Raw genomic sequence first — 17,060 nt, forward strand, 5'->3', positions numbered from 1 at the left:
CCAAGTGTAAAGGTTCGATTGTCTGTCCATGTTTGTTGTGTTGGAGTGTTTAAAAGTCTTTTGAGATAACTATATCCATCAGAGTTCTGAATTCCAGTGGAGAAAAGACTCAATTTTGGACTTCTTGTGGTGATAATATTTTCCTCGCCCAGTTCTGTCATCGATTTTCTCATCTTCACAAAAATAATGTCCTTGAAGTTTGAAACGAATCCAAAAACATAGGACTTGTAGCTATCTTTGAGTGCCCTAAACATGTAATCACAAAGCTGGCCAAGGATATGTGGTGTTTCAATCACTTTTGTATCCTTTTTCAATTCTAAAAAAACCTAGCGCCAAATGTTCTATTGCTCTGGGATCATTTTCTGTTAGGTTAAACATTTTGGGAATAAACGTAAAGTCGGGCTTTCTGTTATGAATAATAGTTTTGTTTGTATCAACGGCTGTATATACTGTGGAAATTTCATTTGAGAACAGTTTTTTAAAGAACTGGTGGACACGTGTTTCTTTGTCCAAATTTTTTTCATTGATTGTTAGAGAAATCATGTTTGAACTACTTGCTTGATCATTACTATTGATTTGTAATGCTGGAATAGTACTATTGTTGAATTGTGTTGATTCTTCTTCACTCTGAAATTTTTCAACAGAGACTGAAAGACGTTGATACAACTCCGATGAGGTTATTGTACTTTCTTCAGTCGTTACTCGATTTTCCAATTTCATTCTCTTTGTCTGTTCTTCCATCTCCTTTCTCTTTGTCTTCTCCTTTCTCTCCTTTCTCTTTGTCTTCTCTTTTCTCTTTCCGTCAAATACGTCAAATATTTTATGTACGCCCCCAATTTTTCGGAATTTAATTGGGCAAAGAGACGCTGGGACCAATCGTCAGACATTTTTAATTTTTTAAAAAATATTGAATATGAATACATCACAACGATTGATTATTGTCCAAACCAGAAACAACATACGGAACATGATTGAATGCAGTGACTCCAATCAATAAATAATTTCCCAATATTTTAGAATATTCCTAGTGTCAATGAAGCGGTCTTGGCCGAGTGGTTAAGGCGTTGGACTTGAAATCAATGGGGAAACCCGCGTAGGTTCGAGTCCTGCAGACCGCGGCTATATTTTTTATATAATGTCCTTGGCTATTTGAATTGAATTGATTGTTAATTTCAAACAAAAAACACACCCACATCATCTTTGCTTTGACATTTCTTCGTCATGAAAAGAACAAAGCAAGCCTTTTCATCCCAAACAAAGCAGGAGGTCTGTGCTCTAAGGAAGCGTTTTAAAACGTTAATGAAGTACTTAAATCCACCTATGAGGGTTATATCTTTTATAATTCTGATGTCTTTATAAGCTGATATCACTCTATGTTTATCTTAAGTATAGATATAATTTATTTGGGTGGCATTTTAAGAACGATTTATTGCCATAGTTCACTTTCAGGTCTAAAGTAATGAACTTGAAATCTATAAAAAAGGAGGCTTATTAAAACAAAACCTCCTTGTTGAGATGGTGACCAACAAAATCAAAGCAGCGCAGAATATCCAAATAGAGAGTCTTTATCAAAAAGTGATGACATGTACTTCAAACGAAGTGGTTTTGGCACTCATTTCAAGGATACGGAAAACAAATACTTTCCAAAATCTATCGGTACCTTAGATTTCTTTTCCGTTAATGTCAGAAACTTATCGATCTTTTACCTCGATCGTTTTGGATTGTTGGACTCACTTCAATTCAAAAGGAATCCTTAGACACTCTTAAAGACCTTGGGAAAATAATTACTTATGGTGACGGCCAGAATAAGAATATCTTAAGTGTCAGTCAAAAAGATATTCATGGTGAGTTTCTTTGCATGTGCTTTGTTTTCTAACGAATCATATTCGTTAGCAATTCATTTATTAAGGTGGTGACTCAACATCAGCATGGAATGTCCACTTCAATTATTTACGAATCAAAGGAAGTGTTTTCTTTCCGTTTCTATGGACCTGGATTGGTACATTTACCGATGAAATTTTGAAAAAGAAGAGCAAGGATGGTGACTCAACATCAGCACCTGTATTTCTCTCACTTCCAGTTCATTATGACAACAATCCAAAGGAAGAAAAGGAATTGTTGTTTTAGATCCCAGTATTCAATTCCCTTAGTAACAAACTAGAGGAGCAGTTTGTAATGCTGAAAGACATTTCATCCATTTTGGTCCATTTCAGAGAGCCTGACTTGCATTTCTGTGGAGAGTATTGTGTTGTTGCCTCCAGCATTGTCCTTGGAACCAAAAAGCATTAGAAACTGAACTCATAAATAGCATGTCCGATCATAGTACCTAAAGCAACCGTGGAAACAATATTTCCCATAATACCAGAACCTCCGCTTTGAACAGGAGCTTGTTGATATTGTGGTGGTGGTGGGGTTGTGGTTTGTTGTTGAGGTCTAGCTTGTTGTTGTGGAGTGGATGAGGTGGAGTAATTTCTAGTTTGTTGTTGTGTGGGTGGAACTTGGTGAGAAGAAGAATGAGAGGATGAGGATGAAGAGGAGGATCTTCTTGAAGCACCAGTAAATCTACTTTTGTGCCATGGTTTGTGTGATTTCTTGTGAGTATGTGATGAGGGTATTTTTTTTTGAATAATAAAAATAATTTACAACTGAATGTTCCTTTTGAAGATCAGTGGCGATGAAATGCCCAAAAATTCCGAATTGATTGAGAGAGTGTGGACGCACCAACGCGCGCACGTGTGTGTGTCTCAAAGTGATTGAATGAATGCGTGGTCCTCATTCCGAAGACTCTTTAATTCATCAATCTCAATGTTCAATACAGAAGTGAACAGAGGATCGTCATCAAATGGGATTTCTCTCTTCAATTCCTTCATGAACGAACCTTATCATCTCACCCTCAAAGGATCTCCAGTTTACAACCTCGCTTATTTTCCGACGAGAAAAGACCTGAAAAAAGCGAAAAAATATTTATTGCTTGGAATTGCCTTCATTCCTCATCGCGCCCTTCTCATCATGACGCACAAAACACGTGCCGTTATTGTGGCAGCTCAGAGAACACCTATCGGTTCCTTCCTTGGAAAACTTTCTGGCTTTGATGCTCCCAAGTTGGGATCATTGGCCATTCGTTCCGCAACACAAAAGGCTGGAGTTGCTCTTTCCGAGGTGCAAGAAGTCATCATGGGAAATGTAGTCTCAGCAAATTTGGGTCAGGCACCTGCTCGTCAAGCAAGTATTCATGCCGGACTCCTGAAAGTGTTGTTTGTACAACTGTGAATAAGATGTGTGCATCGGGCATGAAAGCAGTCATGTATGGAACTCAAAACATTGAATTGGGCATTCATAATTGTGTGGTTGCTGGTGGTTTTGAATCCATGTCCAATGCTCCATATTATATTCCACAGGGTCGATCAGGCTATCGATTGGGTGATGGTAAATTGGTCGATTCAATTCTTAAGGATGGTTTGACTGATGCCTATAATGGCGAGCATATGGGTTGGTGTGCCGAACAAACAGCCAAATTATATAAAATTACACGTGAGGAACAAGACGCCTATGCTATTGAATCCTATAAAAGAGCTGCTGAAGCAAATGAGAAGGGATACATGTCCGAAGAATTGTTCTCCATTGCTTTGCCATCCAAAAAGAAGGGAGACCCAATTCAATACATTCAACACGATGAAGAGTTTACAAATATTAATATGGACAAGGTTCCACAATTGAAACCAGCATTTGTGAAGGAAAATGGTACTGTCACTGCTGCTAATAGCTCAAAATTATCAGACGGTGGTGCTGCTTTGATTTTGATGAGCGAAGAGAAAGCAAAGAAGGCTGGTATTAGACCAATTGCAAGAATTTTGGGATATGGAGATGCTGAAAAGGCTCCAATTGATTTCACAACTGCTCCATCTTCAGCCATTCCAGTGGCTTTGAAGCATGCAGGAGTTTTGCAAAGCGATGTCAATTTGTGGGAAATCAATGAAGCATTCAGTGCTGTTGCTTTGGTCAACATGAGACTTTTGGGATTGGATGTCAGTAATGTCAACATTTTCGGAGGAGCTGTTGCATTGGGTCACCCAATTGGTTGCAGTGGTGCTAGAATTCTCTGTACTCTCATTAGTGCTTTGAAGCACAGAAAACAACAAGTGGGTTGTGCTGCCATTTGCAACGGAGGAGGCGGTGCTAGCTCTGTTGTTATTGAATTGCTCTAAATCAACCTGTGATTTGAATTACATTAAAATGATTCCTATTTTGAACAATCGAGTTTGTGAGGGAATGTCATTTACTTTGAAATATTGAGTCATGTCGCGAAAATGAAACATTACCTTATGAAAGAATAACACTCTTGTCCACATCATGGCCAATCAAGCACAAATTTACGAAAGTTCTCTCTTGCATTCTGAACTCTCTTCACAGAACAAACACGAAATCAAGTTACTGGTTCTTCTGTCGAGTGTACCATTCAAGGTTGTGCTTTTCTTTTCGATTTGGTGGTGTGATAATCTCTTCATGAAGAACTTGGAACCTGCTCTCGAGCATCACCAGTTGGACATTTTAAGCGACAGTTGTAATACTTTCGTCGTTCACGTCAAAAAAATTAACGTTACCAACTTGTTCTCACCACTCACATAAAAATGTCAGCTGCCAATAACTCTGGTATGGAGGAATATAAACTCGCCGTTGGTAAGTTGATGATGGTGATAATTAACTTGTAATGATGGCGAACATAAACACTCGTAATAACACTCTCCAAATGTGTGTTGACGAACAATTAACAACAACAACAATTACAACTCAACCACAAAAACCACAACAATAACAACCACAAACACACCTATGGAACATCATTCCACACATGTGATATCACGCCTTCTTGACTTTATTGTCATTATTATTAATACATTGACTCAACCATAACAATAACAACAATCACCACATCAACAACCACTCGTTCGTCTCTCTTCAATTTCAACCCTAACAACAACAACAACAACCAAAATCAATCACCACCACCATCATTTGGGTTGAATAATGGCCTCTCCACTCCACCCATCATGATAATGATGATGATAATGGCATCAATGAATCCTCACCAACATGATGGTGGTTGGTCTCAACAGTCGGTGGAGGTGGTGTCGGTAAAAGTGCTCTCACTGTCCAATTCATTCAAAACATCTTTGTCGAAGAATACGATCCAACCATTGAAGACTCTTATAGAAAGCACGCCAAAGTGGATGATAAACCATGTTTCTTGGAAATTCTTGATACTGCCGGACAAGAGGAATACAAAGCTTTGAGAGATCAATATATGAGAACTGGTGATGGTTTCTTGTTGGTCTATTCCGTAATTGATAGAAAGACTTTTGAGGAAATTAATGATTTCTATGAACAAATTTTGAGAGTGAAGGATGCTGAGAAGGTTCCTATGGTGTTGGTAGGAAATAAGGTAAGTGTTGTTATTATTATTGTTATGGGAATCATCATCCTTCCATCCTTCCATACATTTCTCCAATCATTCCAATGGGTTTTAAATGTATTTCGTCGTGTTGGTGGTTGGCCAATTAACAATTTTCATTGGCGATGATGATATCCTTTTCATCACCATTATGATTCTAACCCTATCCGATTGAACCTCTCATGAATGATGAATGAATGAATCATCATCCCCATTCTGTCTCAACAACAATTTTCTAAATATTTAGTGCGATTTGGAATCTGAAAGAGTCATTAGTGCCGATGAAGGAAAACAATTTGCCAAGCAATTAGGTATTCCATCCTTGGAAACCTCTGCCAAACAGAGATTGAATGTGGATGAGGCTTTCATGGCATTGGTTCGTGAAGTGAAAGTCCAAGCCAAGCAATGCCGGACCAACCAAAAACCATCTGGTGGAAAGAAGGGTTGCAATTTGTTGTAAATTCTCTCTCTTTCGAGATTCTGAATCGTCTTGTTGTAAAACGTAAACTCGTTTCGTTTTCAAAAATTGTATCATAGTACACCATCTTTGATCATAATATCTTCTATACGAAAATAAATTGAGATTGATCAAGAGTTTTACAGCAAGAATAATATTGCATGCACTCGGTCATGACAACATTTGCCTCAAACCTCAATGTGGTGGTGCTGAGACAATTGCTCATTGTCACCTATTATTCATGTTGTTATGGAACATGTCGAGACAAGTCAAAATGTACAAGGAGGAATTCTCGTCAGTGCAAAAGAATCCCATCATGTGCCATTGTTGAAGAGTTCATGGCGTTTATTGAGGTCTATTCGTAATGTGTGGTTGAAAGAGTTTTTGTTCACCATGGCGTTTGATTGGTTTATTGAAGTCTATTATTTCTCATGAGACTTTGATAGTTGAACGAAGTAGGAGAAGGAGATTCATTGAAGGTCGAATTCACATCCGAGTGAATGACAGAGAGATCCAACGAGGACATGGAAGTCTTTGGATTTCTCTGAATATTGGCTGGAATTTTGTGAAAGCCAAATTTCTTTGCCAATTCTGTTGGCTCTTCAGGTGGCACTAAAAATCCACATTTACATAAAAAGTGATAATAGGTGGTCATGAGTTCGATCACCTTTGGACAAGTGACACCCGAATTTTCAAGACCTTCCAAAGTGTGTGTATTGTCATACCATGGACGTTTTGCAGTCATTTTGAGATCATAGTCATCAGTAAAGTAGGTCACTAATGGATACAAGACATTTTCTTCTTCACCAGTGCTTAATTCCTTCTTTTCAACTGTTTGTTGATAAAGTTTTTCTTTCCATTCCTTAAATGGTAATGGTAAAAGTTTGAATCCTAATTTTCTACCAGTTTCGAATAATGAATTAAAGAAGAATTCATGAGGATTCACCAAGTGGTATGCTTGATGTTTTACCACACTATCCATGGTCCTCGACAAGTACACAATAGCTCCTGAAATAAAATCGACAGGTGACATGTCAAGTTTGCTTGTTGGCATGTCTGGATAGTAACCCATTTGAATACATCCCTTAATCATTCGACATAAAAAGTCATCTGGATTCCACACACCAGTCTTACTATGACCAGTAATATAACCAGGTCGATAAATACACACAGGTAATCCTCTCATTCTTGCATTCATACATAATTTTTCAGCGACATATTTGGATTGAGGATAACCAGTCAAATCTTCATGATAGGGCAATGAGGAGTCTTCATAGACATCAGTAAATTCCTTGTATTGTTCCGAATCAAAGACAGAAGTGGTGCTGACATAGTGCACAGGTGTTAACTTTTTACCACCACAGGCCATTTTGAGAATCTCGCGGGTTCCATTCACGTTGGGAGCTTTCAATTTTTCATAGCTGTAGAGCCAGTGAACCGCAGCACCGTTGTGAATAATAACGTCAATGGTGTCGCTCAATTCTTCGAACTTGATAGGGCTTAATCCCAAGTAAGGTTTTGTTAAATCTCCCAAGACGGGAATGATACGTCCCTCCACAATTTCAGCCAAATTCATCTTATTCACTAAATTCATACTTTCACGTTCTTCTTGTTGATCCATCTCTTTGGAGGTCCATAAAAAGTGATAACTCAATAAACTTTCCAAAATACGTTTACGGGCCTTTTCTTCATTGTCAGCTCTGACGAGACAATAAATTCTTGCACTCGTCTTCTTTAAAAAGTCAGCCAATAAAAGGTTCCTAAAAATCCAGTGCAACCCGTGATGAGAATATCCTTTGGATTTTGCCAAGTTTTAGATAGGGAAATAAAATCATTAAAGTTAAGTTGATGGTGTGGACGAATAGAGGCCTCCAAGTGACAATCAGAAGAGACATCGGTCACGTGTGTCTTACTCACTCCTTTGCCACTTCTTAATTGTTCGATGGCCACAGCGAGGGCGCTCACTGTTGGTGCCTTAAATAACAATTCGACCGGTAATTTAGAAGCTCCTTCCACTTGTTGTCTAATCTTTAAAGTGAGTGTTGTGGCATTGATGGAGTGACCACCGAGATCAAAGAAATTGTCATGAATACCAATTCCTTGACCAGAACTTCCTTGTAAAATTTCACCCCAAATGGTCACTAATTGTTGTTCGAGGTCATTTCTTGGAGCTACATAGGTTTCTTCGTCTTGTCGTTGATCGGTGGAAGTAGAAGCACTCGTTTCAGGTCTTGGTAAATCTTGTTTCTTAATCTTTCCGTTTGGTGTTAATGGAATCTTGTCTAATGGAACAAAGTAAGATGGAATCATGTAATCTGGAAGTTTGCTTCTCAAATATTGTCTCAAGTCTTTAATGATGGTCTTGATGATACTCGCTCTCAAACCACTTTCCATGGTAAAATAGTTTCCATAAATGGTACTCTTTTCAATTTCTACTTTATCCAAAACAAAGTAGGTGACAATACGTTTTTCATTGGTTCCAGGAACACAATCTTCTCTCACAATGGTCACTGATTCCTTGACCAATTCATGGCTATTGAGAGCAGTGTTAATTTCTCCCAATTCAATTCTGAAACCTCTGATTTTAATCTGATCATCGGCTCTTCCACTGCATTCAGCGTCTCCACTAATGAGATATCTTCCCAAGTCACCCGTTCTGTACATTCTGTCAATGTATCCTGTGGTGAGGAAAGGATTTGGAATGAATTTTTCTCTCGTATCCTTTTCCTTTCCTTTGTAACCTTGTGAAAGGTGAGGACTACGCATATAAATTTCACCCATTTCACCAATTCCACACAACATGAATTTGTCGTCTCGTGAGGTGAATCTGGAGAGAGTCAATGCTTGAACGTCTAACATTCCTCTACCAATTGGAATAATGTCCTTCAATCTTTCGAAAGGAATTCCTGTTTCCATACATTTTCACCAGGTCTTGGAACCATATAGTACGTGACAGAACGTTGAGTCTCTGTAGAGCCGTACAAGTTAATGACTCGAACAATTGGAGAAATGTCACACAAACGTTTCACAAACTTCTTTGAGAGCACATCACCAACAAAGAATGCATATCTCAAATGATTCAATTTGAGAGGTTCTCCAGTGCTGGTGGTAGCAATACTGGCAGCACTGGTTAATAATTGACCCATGGCAGGTGTCAAACAACTCACTGTAATTTTCTTTTCTTCAAACCACTCTGCAAGACGACCAGGATTGACAATATCTTCATTGGTTGGAATATACATGGTACAACCCAGGAACCATGGTGTGAAAATATCTCTTTGGAGAGGATCATGACTGATACCACTTTGCATACTAAAGACATCATTTTCACTCAAGTTAAATCGTTGCTTCATCCAGGGATAGTAGTGAGTGAGAGGTCCATGTCGACCGAGAACTCCCTTTGGAATACCTGTACTACCACTTGTGTAGGTACACACTGCAAAATCATCTTGTGTAATTTGTACCTTGTCACGCCATTCAGGATCTGAGCTCAAATCAGTGTCTGCATAATCCGCATAGATTTGTTCAGAAACACTCTCTGTAATGGATTTGAGAGAGACCACAAATCGAACAGTGGACTTGGTTTGAATGTACTTGACGACTTCTTTTGGAAGTGGACCAGAGGCTTCAATCAAAATGACAGCAGATGGAGAGGACACTTCCAAGCAAGTAATAATTCTGTCTGCTGGATAAGCAGGATCTAACATGTTAAAAACTGCTGCACATTTCAATGTAGCCAAAATTGCCAATACTACAGGGCAGCTTCTGTGACCAAAAATGGTGACAACTTCTTGTCTTTTCAATCCATTGGCAAGTAATTGACGAGCTAATTGATTGGAAAGCTTATTTAAGGTTTCATATGTTACAGATTCTTTGCTATCAACCATGGTAATTCGTTGGGGTATTTTCTTTGCTTGTTCTTGGAATACTTCATGAATTGCTCCATAGAAATCGTTATTCAAAGGTTTATCTGGATGTGGAAGGACTGTCTTGGCATATTCTGTCACAAGTGACACATCAAAAATCGATTGTATTGGTTCTGAAACAAGTTGTTTAGCAGCCAACTTCAATTGATTCAACATGTCTTGCATTCTGAGTTCTGTGAATAAATTAGTTTGATACGAAATGCTCACTTGATTTGTTTTAGTATCCAAATGCAAATGCAAATCAACATTAGAGATTGGGAAAGGAGAAGAGGAAGCGTTGACCAAATTGTAAGGGCCATCGTACGAGCTGAAAGAAACTTGAACTAGAAGAGTAGTATCCACTTTTCCTTGTTTTTGTTCAACCTCCGAAAGGATATTCTGAACATTTCCGAATTGTGACAAATTGCCAACAGAGTCACTGAAAGCCCCTTGAATGTTTGACAATAACTTTTTAAAACTGTACTCCGTGGTCGACTTTTCTCGGGAAATTCCCTCAAATGTGTCTTCGTCAGCAGATGGCATTGGAATATTTGCAGAGACGATGAAAGAGTCACGTTCTGTGTTTTCATCTTGCAAAATACCAATCAAAAATGTCTCTTCATAGGTATAACGAGCGAGAAGTAATGCAAAAACAGACAATACAAAAGTGTTTCTTGTGAACGATTTTTGAGCTTCGGAATCTGTCACTTGTAAAAACTTGTCTTTAAAGGACTGACTGGAGAGTACATCATCTAATGAAATAATTTCCTTCAATTGTTCGTATTGCAAAATTGTGTTTGAGTTGGTCTCATTCTCATCCATCATTGTTCGAGGAAAATCTGTTGGCAATTTCAAACTTTGGTTTTGGTTGATGAGAGAGGACCAAAAACTCAATTGTTTCTCTTTCAATAATGAGGCTGCCATTGTTTGTAAAAAGGTTCAACTGTGTGATGAAGAAGGTCAAATAATGAATGTTTAAATTTTCAATTAAAACTTTACAACGCAAGAGTTTCTTTCAACAAGATGCACAATGAATGAAGGAATGGACGGACTGATGAATGGGCTGATTCTGATATCACCAACGAGGAGAAGCAAATTGTTGTACAAGATTCGTCTCAAGGCGTTCTTCAAGACAATCCAAGACTTGTGTCGACTGACTGCAGCAAAGAGAGCTCTTCTCGCGTTTTTTTGTTCTTGTTTCAAAAAAAAATTCCATAATTTCGCGAAGGTGGGAAAACCTTTTGGTGAGTGGGTAACTTTTGGAAAAATTCCCTGCTTCGTTCGTGGCTCTGATAAAGTCCCGATTGGTGATTTGTCATAAGCTGGGTTGTTCTATGAGCTTTGAATGAAATTCTCCAGAAGCATGATTGTAATGATCTGTTTTAAGAGATTGTAAGAGGGATGAAAAGCTCACAAGTAAGGTTTAATGATGATGTAAGCAGAGAGCGAGAAGACCTTGTTTGTTCTTTTAAGGATCTCGGAAAGGTATTCGGTATAGGATCAGGTGGAGGAGGAACCTTACTAGTTCTGTTTGATTCAATCAAATCAAGCAAGCCTTAGATCAAAATGTTTCAAGAAAAAGATCTCGTAAAGATATTTGAAATTTTCCGAGTGAAGACTAAGCAAAAAGGTCTTTTAACAACAACTTGTTGATTTATTGAAGTACATATGCCACTAAGGTCAATTTAGAAGCACTTTCTGTGGACAATACCTGGACCGGCATCCTCATATTCTTCCTTGGTGATCCACATTTGTTGGAAGGTGGACAATGAAGCCAAGATGGAACCTCCAATCCAGACCGAGTACTTTCTTTCTGGTGGAGCCACAACCTTAATCTTCATGGAAGCAGGAGCCATGTTGGTCAATTCCTTGGTCATTCTCTCAGCAATACCTTCAAACATGGTAGTACCACCAGACAAGACAACGTTACCATACAAATCCTTTCTGATATCAATATCACACTTTCCAATCGAGTTGAAAGTAGTTTCATGGACACCAGCAGCTTCCATACCAATGAAGTTTGGTTGGAACAAAACTTCTGGACATCTGAATCTTTCATTTCCAACAGTAATCACGTTACCGTCTGGCAATTCATAAGACTTTTCAACGGAGGATGATTCAGCAGCAATCTTCATTTCTTGTTCAAAGTCCAAAGCAATATAACAGAGCTTTTCCTTGATATCTCTGACAATTTCTCTCTCAGCAGTGGTATTGAATGAGTAACCACGTTCCATGAGAATCTTCATCAAGTAATCAGTCAAATCTCTACCAGCCAAATCCAATCTCAAAATAGCATGAGGCAAAGCATAACCTTCATAAATTGGAACAGTGTGAGAGACACCATCACCAGAGTCCAAAACAATACCAGTGGTACGACCAGAAGCATACAAAGACAAGACAGCTTGAATGGCAACATACATGGCTGGAACAGAGAAGGTTTCAAACATGATTTGAGTCATCTTTTCTCTGTTAGCCTTTGGATTCAATGGAGCTTCAGTCAACAAGACTGGATGTTCCTCTGGAGCAACTCTCAATTCATTGTAGAAGGTGTGATGCCAGATCTTTTCCATATCATCCCAATTGGTGACAATACCGTGTTCAATTGGATACTTCAAAGTCAAAATACCTCTCTTGGATTGAGCTTCATCACCAACATAGGCATCCTTGTTACCCATACCAACCATGATGGACTTTTGCTTTGGTCTACCAATGATGGAAGGGAAGACAGCTCTTGGTGCATCATCACCAGCGAAACCAGCCTTACACATACCAGATCCGTTATCAACTACGAGTGCTTGAACGTCGTCACACATTTTGTTGTTCTTGTTGGAGAGGAAGTTGTTGTTGAGTTTTTGTTTTGTTGTGAAAATGTCTTGATGATCGGGTTGCGTTTTATTGTGAATTGATGCCTGTCAACTTGACGAAAAATGACACCCCATCAATCATTCTTGGTGTTTACAATGGCAACCCGGTACCAGTTGTCATTTGACACGATATTTGGAGATGATCAAGGAAGTGAGCACTTGAATTTGAAGGACAGGTATTGATGGGCATGAGAGCTTTCAAATTTGCAGTAATACAAAGATTTCAAAAGGGAATCGATGTAAGAGACCGGAAACATCGGTTCTGCATCTAACAACACTAGATTCACATTTTAAGGATTTTTCTGATTCAGAAATCAAGGACCTCTTAGGATAAGAGCACTCCAAGCTTATAAGCTGCAACCTTGATAAACAAAGTTTCTTCACAGATGTCAGACCCGCTTTCAAGAAAAAGTTGAATTTTCACAAAAAAATGACCAAAAGAAATCGAAAGCCTCCTCGAAAGCTACATCATCATCCACAGAGCAAGCCTCTTCATCCTCAACAGCATCTTCTTCCTCCGAATCTACTACTGCGGTTTTCGATGGAGCTATTGGAATTGATTTCGGTAATCATAACTGCACCGTTGCCTATTTTAACGTACAACATTTGCTTTCATCATTTCCAAATTTAAATTCATCATCGGCTTTAACTTCCTCATCTCCGAATAAGCCTTGTTATGCTGCTACGGTGATTCAACCAGTTCAAAATATGAACAGCCATGTGGTTATTATACAGAATGAAGATGGTGCTCATCATACACCTTCCGTGATAAAGGTGAACACAATCATCGAAGGAGAAGGAACAGATAATGAAAAAACAAGAGAGGAAATCATTGTAGGATTTCCTCCTCTTCCTGGAGCATCACTCGCTCCAGACCAAGTTGTTTCCGATTTGAAAGAATTCATGCTGGAGGATGAAGAAAGAATGAAGAAGGAAAATACGGAATCTCCAGAACGAATTGCGTTCAATGGAGAGGAATATTCTCAGGATTATATGGTCAGCTTGTTATTGGGAAAGATGAAAAATATTGCAGAACATTATTTGGGAAAGAAAGTGAAAAAGGCAGTGATCAGCTGCCCTTCGAACTCCTCACATTGTGAAGCAGTCATTCGGAAAGCATGTGACCTGTTGGACATGAAAGTTTTAACAATTCTCAAAGAACCTATTGCAGCCTTAATTGGTTACGGATTTGATTTACCCAAGCCAAATGAAGGAGCAAGGAAAGTTTGTGTGATTGACGTTGGTGCTTTGGAGACAAATATTTCAATCGTAAAAGTGGCAGAAAATGGCCTATTTGAAATGATTAAGAGTGAGTCGAAACGACCATTGGGTGGAGAATCCATTGACCAAGTTATGATTCAAATGTGTCTCCAGGAATTTAAGCGACTCTATTACAAGAATATGTCTGAGTCAATGTTCCAACAAGAAGTTGGAAAAAATAGAAAAGTCCAAAACAAACTAAGAAGATCATGTGAAAATGCCAAGATAGTGCTATCGAATAATCAACAAGCCATGATTGAAATTGATTCACTATATGATGGTTTAGATTTCCAATTCAAAATCACTCGTGCACGATTTGAAAGCTCAGTCATGTCAATTTTTGCAAGTATCATTGAACATGCAAGACAAACAGCGGACTCATTGGCAGAACAAGATTACTCGTTTGCATCCATTACCGACGTTGTTCTTGTTGGAGGCTCTTGTCAGATTCCCAAATTAAGAGATAGTATTCAAACATTATTTTCTCAAGCCAAAGTGCATGATTCGGCAGTTGAAGATAGTATAGCAATAGGGTGTGCCATTCAAGCACATTTGATGCACATGTACTCGCATTTAATGAACAACAAAACCAACTAGAGAGAGTATTCTTATTAATGAACATTTCTAATTACTTTCATGCGAAATAATTAATGAACTACTGAATGAGTTATTTAATCTTCTTAAGATCGTCCAATGCTTGCTCAATAGTTTTTATCATTTCTTGATCATTTTCTAGGAGATAGTTCTTTAACACAATTTCATACTGTTCTGCTGCCTTATCTTTCTCTCCTGTCACATTTTTGTAATACTCTGCCAACACAACTCTGGCTTCAGTTGTCCGAGGAGATGGATCAATTTCGATGGCTTTTTGCAGTCATGTGCCACTCGTTCAATATATTGTGTCGAAGTTGGATCACTGTGTGGAATACCTTCTTTACATCTCTTCAAAAACTTGTCGTAATAAACCATGGACCGTTGAGTGTACAAAGTTGGAATTGGGGAATGCTCGCTAATTGTAATTGCTTCATTCAAATACTCGAGTGCTTTGTCAGAGTCACCAGTGGATTGACCTTGGGCTGCTTTCGCTCCCAGTTCTGTAGCTCGATCATAGAGGGATTGGAATTGTTGAAGCGTTTGGATCTGTAATTTCAACTCTTCAATGTAATTGTGCAAGTCAGGATGTGAATCACGTAAATGTGGATGTGAATCCAAAAGTGCGCTCGCTCTTTCAATATCAGAAGTCGAGCCATTCAAATTCTTTGAATGCATTCGGCACACTGCACGTCTGACATAGCCCTCAGCAAGAATATCTTTTGAGATCATGGACTCATTTTCTGGTTTTTCGAAATGCTCTACAAATAAGGTGAAATCCCGTTCAGCATTGTTCAGAAACACTGAGCTACTGGACGAATTGGCCATTTCAGACATGAATGTCTCTGAAAAGACTCTTCCTCTCACATAATAAACGTAATAGTCAAGAGTGAAATCGGTAATATTATTCTTCTTGGCATATTGGATCGAGTCTTCGATATACCTCTCGCAGTCCATGAGACAATTGTTGAGAACTTGGAGAGCGTCGTCATTCCACTCTGAATTAATTTTCACAGAGAGTGTGTTGCCAACTTGTGATGTATCATTATTGGTTCTTTCATTTGATGTTTCAGCTGAATTTGACTCTTCAGAAGCAGGACTTTCTTCTTCAATATTCATGGCGGCTTCACTATCTTTCATTTCATCAAACAATTCCAAGTTCAATTCAGCTCGTTTTAGAAATTTAACTGGAACTGCATTGTTTAAATCAATAGATTTTGAAATATGATGTAAAGCCATTCTCAAATCTGATTTGACAATTCTCAAATAGGTTGCATATGCAAAATTCACTTCGTCACTCTCAGATCCAGACTCAAGAGCTTTGGCATAATCTTGTTCCATAATTGTAGAATATTGTTCTTTTTCTTTTGGACTTTGTGCTCTTCTCCACAACACCATAGCAGCGCTTGCTCGTCGGCACAAAATCGAAATGTTCAACTCCTTTGCTGCTTCAATAATTTCAGCAATAGGATCTCCAAGAAAAGTTTCTTGTTTTTTGGACAAGTCTTTCAACATGATCATCAATGTATCAATTTGGGCAAGAAGAGTAGTAAAAGCATTGACATTATCATAAATTCGATATGCAATCGGAATTGATTTTTGAACAATCATAAATAATTCATAGATTGGTTTTTCTTGCTCATTGAGAACAATCTGTTGTTCTTCTGATTCTCCTCCTTGAGATGAAGATTGATTCAAGCTCCGAGTCGAGTAATGGAAATTTCTGAATATTGTGAATGATGATGAAGATAAGGCTTGATGATGATTCAAAAATTATTATTTAAAGCATTCAAACGTGGATGAAAAATCATTGCATGCCATGTTGATGAACAATAGTGTTTTTGCTTGCCTTTCCGATCATCATCATCATTGTGTTATTACTGTGATGGAACAAGAATCCTTGTCGAGACATTTTTTTCAAGTTCTAAAAATTCATTCTCGGTTTTAAGAGGTCATCCCTTCTTTGATCGACTCAATATCTACGAAAACTATTGTTCTCTGAGAGAATCACAAACGAGAATAACAAGACTCTTAGACAGCACAACCCCTAAGTGTATCTCACACGCACTCCATTCCTTTTGAGAAAATACTCCAAGTGTGTACATTAAATCCTCCAGAATGCTCTTGGATTGGCTTGCAATCACAAACCACACATCAGTGCATTTGGAGAAGTTTATGGATGTTGTTTTGACAGTTCAAAGCATTCACAAGTTAAGGTGATTTATCGAACCATGATTGTGGTATTTAAGCAGCATAAAATTGGTAAAAGGCTCGAGATTGCGTCGAGTAAGGCTTGACATCCTTTTGGCGTTGTCATTTACATTAAATATGGAGATTTTTAAAGTGTCACTTGTCGATAGGAATGTGGTTCGAGTGAGCACCTTGGCTGTTTGATTTAAATGTCTGTTTTGTGAGAACAGAAACAAACGCCTAGGTGTGTTTGGCTTGTAATTAAATAGGAGGATTCCCAAATATGGTTCTGTCTTGTTCTTCTTCGTTGCTTCTTTCTTCTTTAAATAAATCTATTAAACGTC

General features: G+C 38.3%; 10 protein-coding genes across 10 annotated transcripts; 3 read left to right on the forward strand and 7 right to left on the reverse strand.

Annotated features, from left to right (window-relative positions):
• Positions 1-288: 288 nt before the first annotated feature.
• FDP41_010216 (uncharacterized protein) lies at positions 289-741 on the reverse strand (the record flags this gene model as incomplete). The annotated part of the gene is made up of 1 exon (XM_044700490.1): positions 289-741. One exon carries the CDS (start codon positions 739-741, stop codon positions 289-291), a length of 453 nt encoding a protein of 150 aa, XP_044556200.1.
• Positions 742-2,285: 1,544 nt separating this feature from the next.
• FDP41_010217 (uncharacterized protein) lies at positions 2,286-2,886 on the reverse strand (the record flags this gene model as incomplete). Its single annotated transcript, XM_044700491.1, has 2 exons — positions 2,286-2,565; positions 2,879-2,886. 2 exons carry the CDS (start codon positions 2,884-2,886, stop codon positions 2,286-2,288), a joined length of 288 nt encoding a protein of 95 aa, XP_044556201.1.
• Positions 2,887-3,275: 389 nt separating this feature from the next.
• FDP41_010218 (uncharacterized protein) lies at positions 3,276-4,205 on the forward strand (the record flags this gene model as incomplete). Its single annotated transcript, XM_044700492.1, has 1 exon — positions 3,276-4,205. One exon carries the CDS (start codon positions 3,276-3,278, stop codon positions 4,203-4,205), a length of 930 nt encoding a protein of 309 aa, XP_044556202.1.
• Positions 4,206-4,628: 423 nt separating this feature from the next.
• FDP41_010219 (uncharacterized protein) lies at positions 4,629-5,909 on the forward strand (the record flags this gene model as incomplete). The annotated part of the gene is made up of 3 exons (XM_044700493.1): positions 4,629-4,677; positions 5,115-5,440; positions 5,697-5,909. 3 exons carry the CDS (start codon positions 4,629-4,631, stop codon positions 5,907-5,909), a joined length of 588 nt encoding a protein of 195 aa, XP_044556203.1.
• Positions 5,910-6,315: 406 nt separating this feature from the next.
• FDP41_010220 (uncharacterized protein) lies at positions 6,316-7,527 on the reverse strand (the record flags this gene model as incomplete). Its single annotated transcript, XM_044700495.1, has 1 exon — positions 6,316-7,527. One exon carries the CDS (start codon positions 7,525-7,527, stop codon positions 6,316-6,318), a length of 1,212 nt encoding a protein of 403 aa, XP_044556204.1.
• A 113-nt stretch (positions 7,528-7,640) lies between these two features.
• FDP41_010221 (uncharacterized protein) lies at positions 7,641-8,672 on the reverse strand (the record flags this gene model as incomplete). Its single annotated transcript, XM_044700496.1, has 1 exon — positions 7,641-8,672. One exon carries the CDS (start codon positions 8,670-8,672, stop codon positions 7,641-7,643), a length of 1,032 nt encoding a protein of 343 aa, XP_044556205.1.
• Positions 8,673-8,791: 119 nt separating this feature from the next.
• On the reverse strand, positions 8,792-10,735 carry FDP41_010222 (uncharacterized protein; the record flags this gene model as incomplete). Its single annotated transcript, XM_044700497.1, has 1 exon — positions 8,792-10,735. One exon carries the CDS (start codon positions 10,733-10,735, stop codon positions 8,792-8,794), a length of 1,944 nt encoding a protein of 647 aa, XP_044556206.1.
• Positions 10,736-11,496: 761 nt separating this feature from the next.
• On the reverse strand, positions 11,497-12,624 carry FDP41_010223 (uncharacterized protein; the record flags this gene model as incomplete). The annotated part of the gene is made up of 1 exon (XM_044700498.1): positions 11,497-12,624. The coding sequence occupies one exon, from the start codon at positions 12,622-12,624 to the stop codon at positions 11,497-11,499; it is 1,128 nt and encodes a 375-aa protein (XP_044556207.1).
• A 114-nt stretch (positions 12,625-12,738) lies between these two features.
• On the forward strand, positions 12,739-14,532 carry FDP41_010224 (uncharacterized protein; the record flags this gene model as incomplete). The annotated part of the gene is made up of 2 exons (XM_044700499.1): positions 12,739-12,851; positions 13,062-14,532. 2 exons carry the CDS (start codon positions 12,739-12,741, stop codon positions 14,530-14,532), a joined length of 1,584 nt encoding a protein of 527 aa, XP_044556208.1.
• Positions 14,533-14,727: 195 nt separating this feature from the next.
• FDP41_010225 (uncharacterized protein) lies at positions 14,728-16,137 on the reverse strand (the record flags this gene model as incomplete). The annotated part of the gene is made up of 1 exon (XM_044700500.1): positions 14,728-16,137. One exon carries the CDS (start codon positions 16,135-16,137, stop codon positions 14,728-14,730), a length of 1,410 nt encoding a protein of 469 aa, XP_044556209.1.
• Between the last annotated feature and the right edge of the window lie 923 nt (positions 16,138-17,060).

This window comes from Naegleria fowleri (genome assembly GCF_008403515.1).
Source record: "Naegleria fowleri strain ATCC 30894 chromosome Unknown tig80, whole genome shotgun sequence".
Lineage (NCBI taxonomy): Eukaryota > Heterolobosea > Eutetramitea > Acrasida > Naegleriidae > Naegleria > Naegleria fowleri.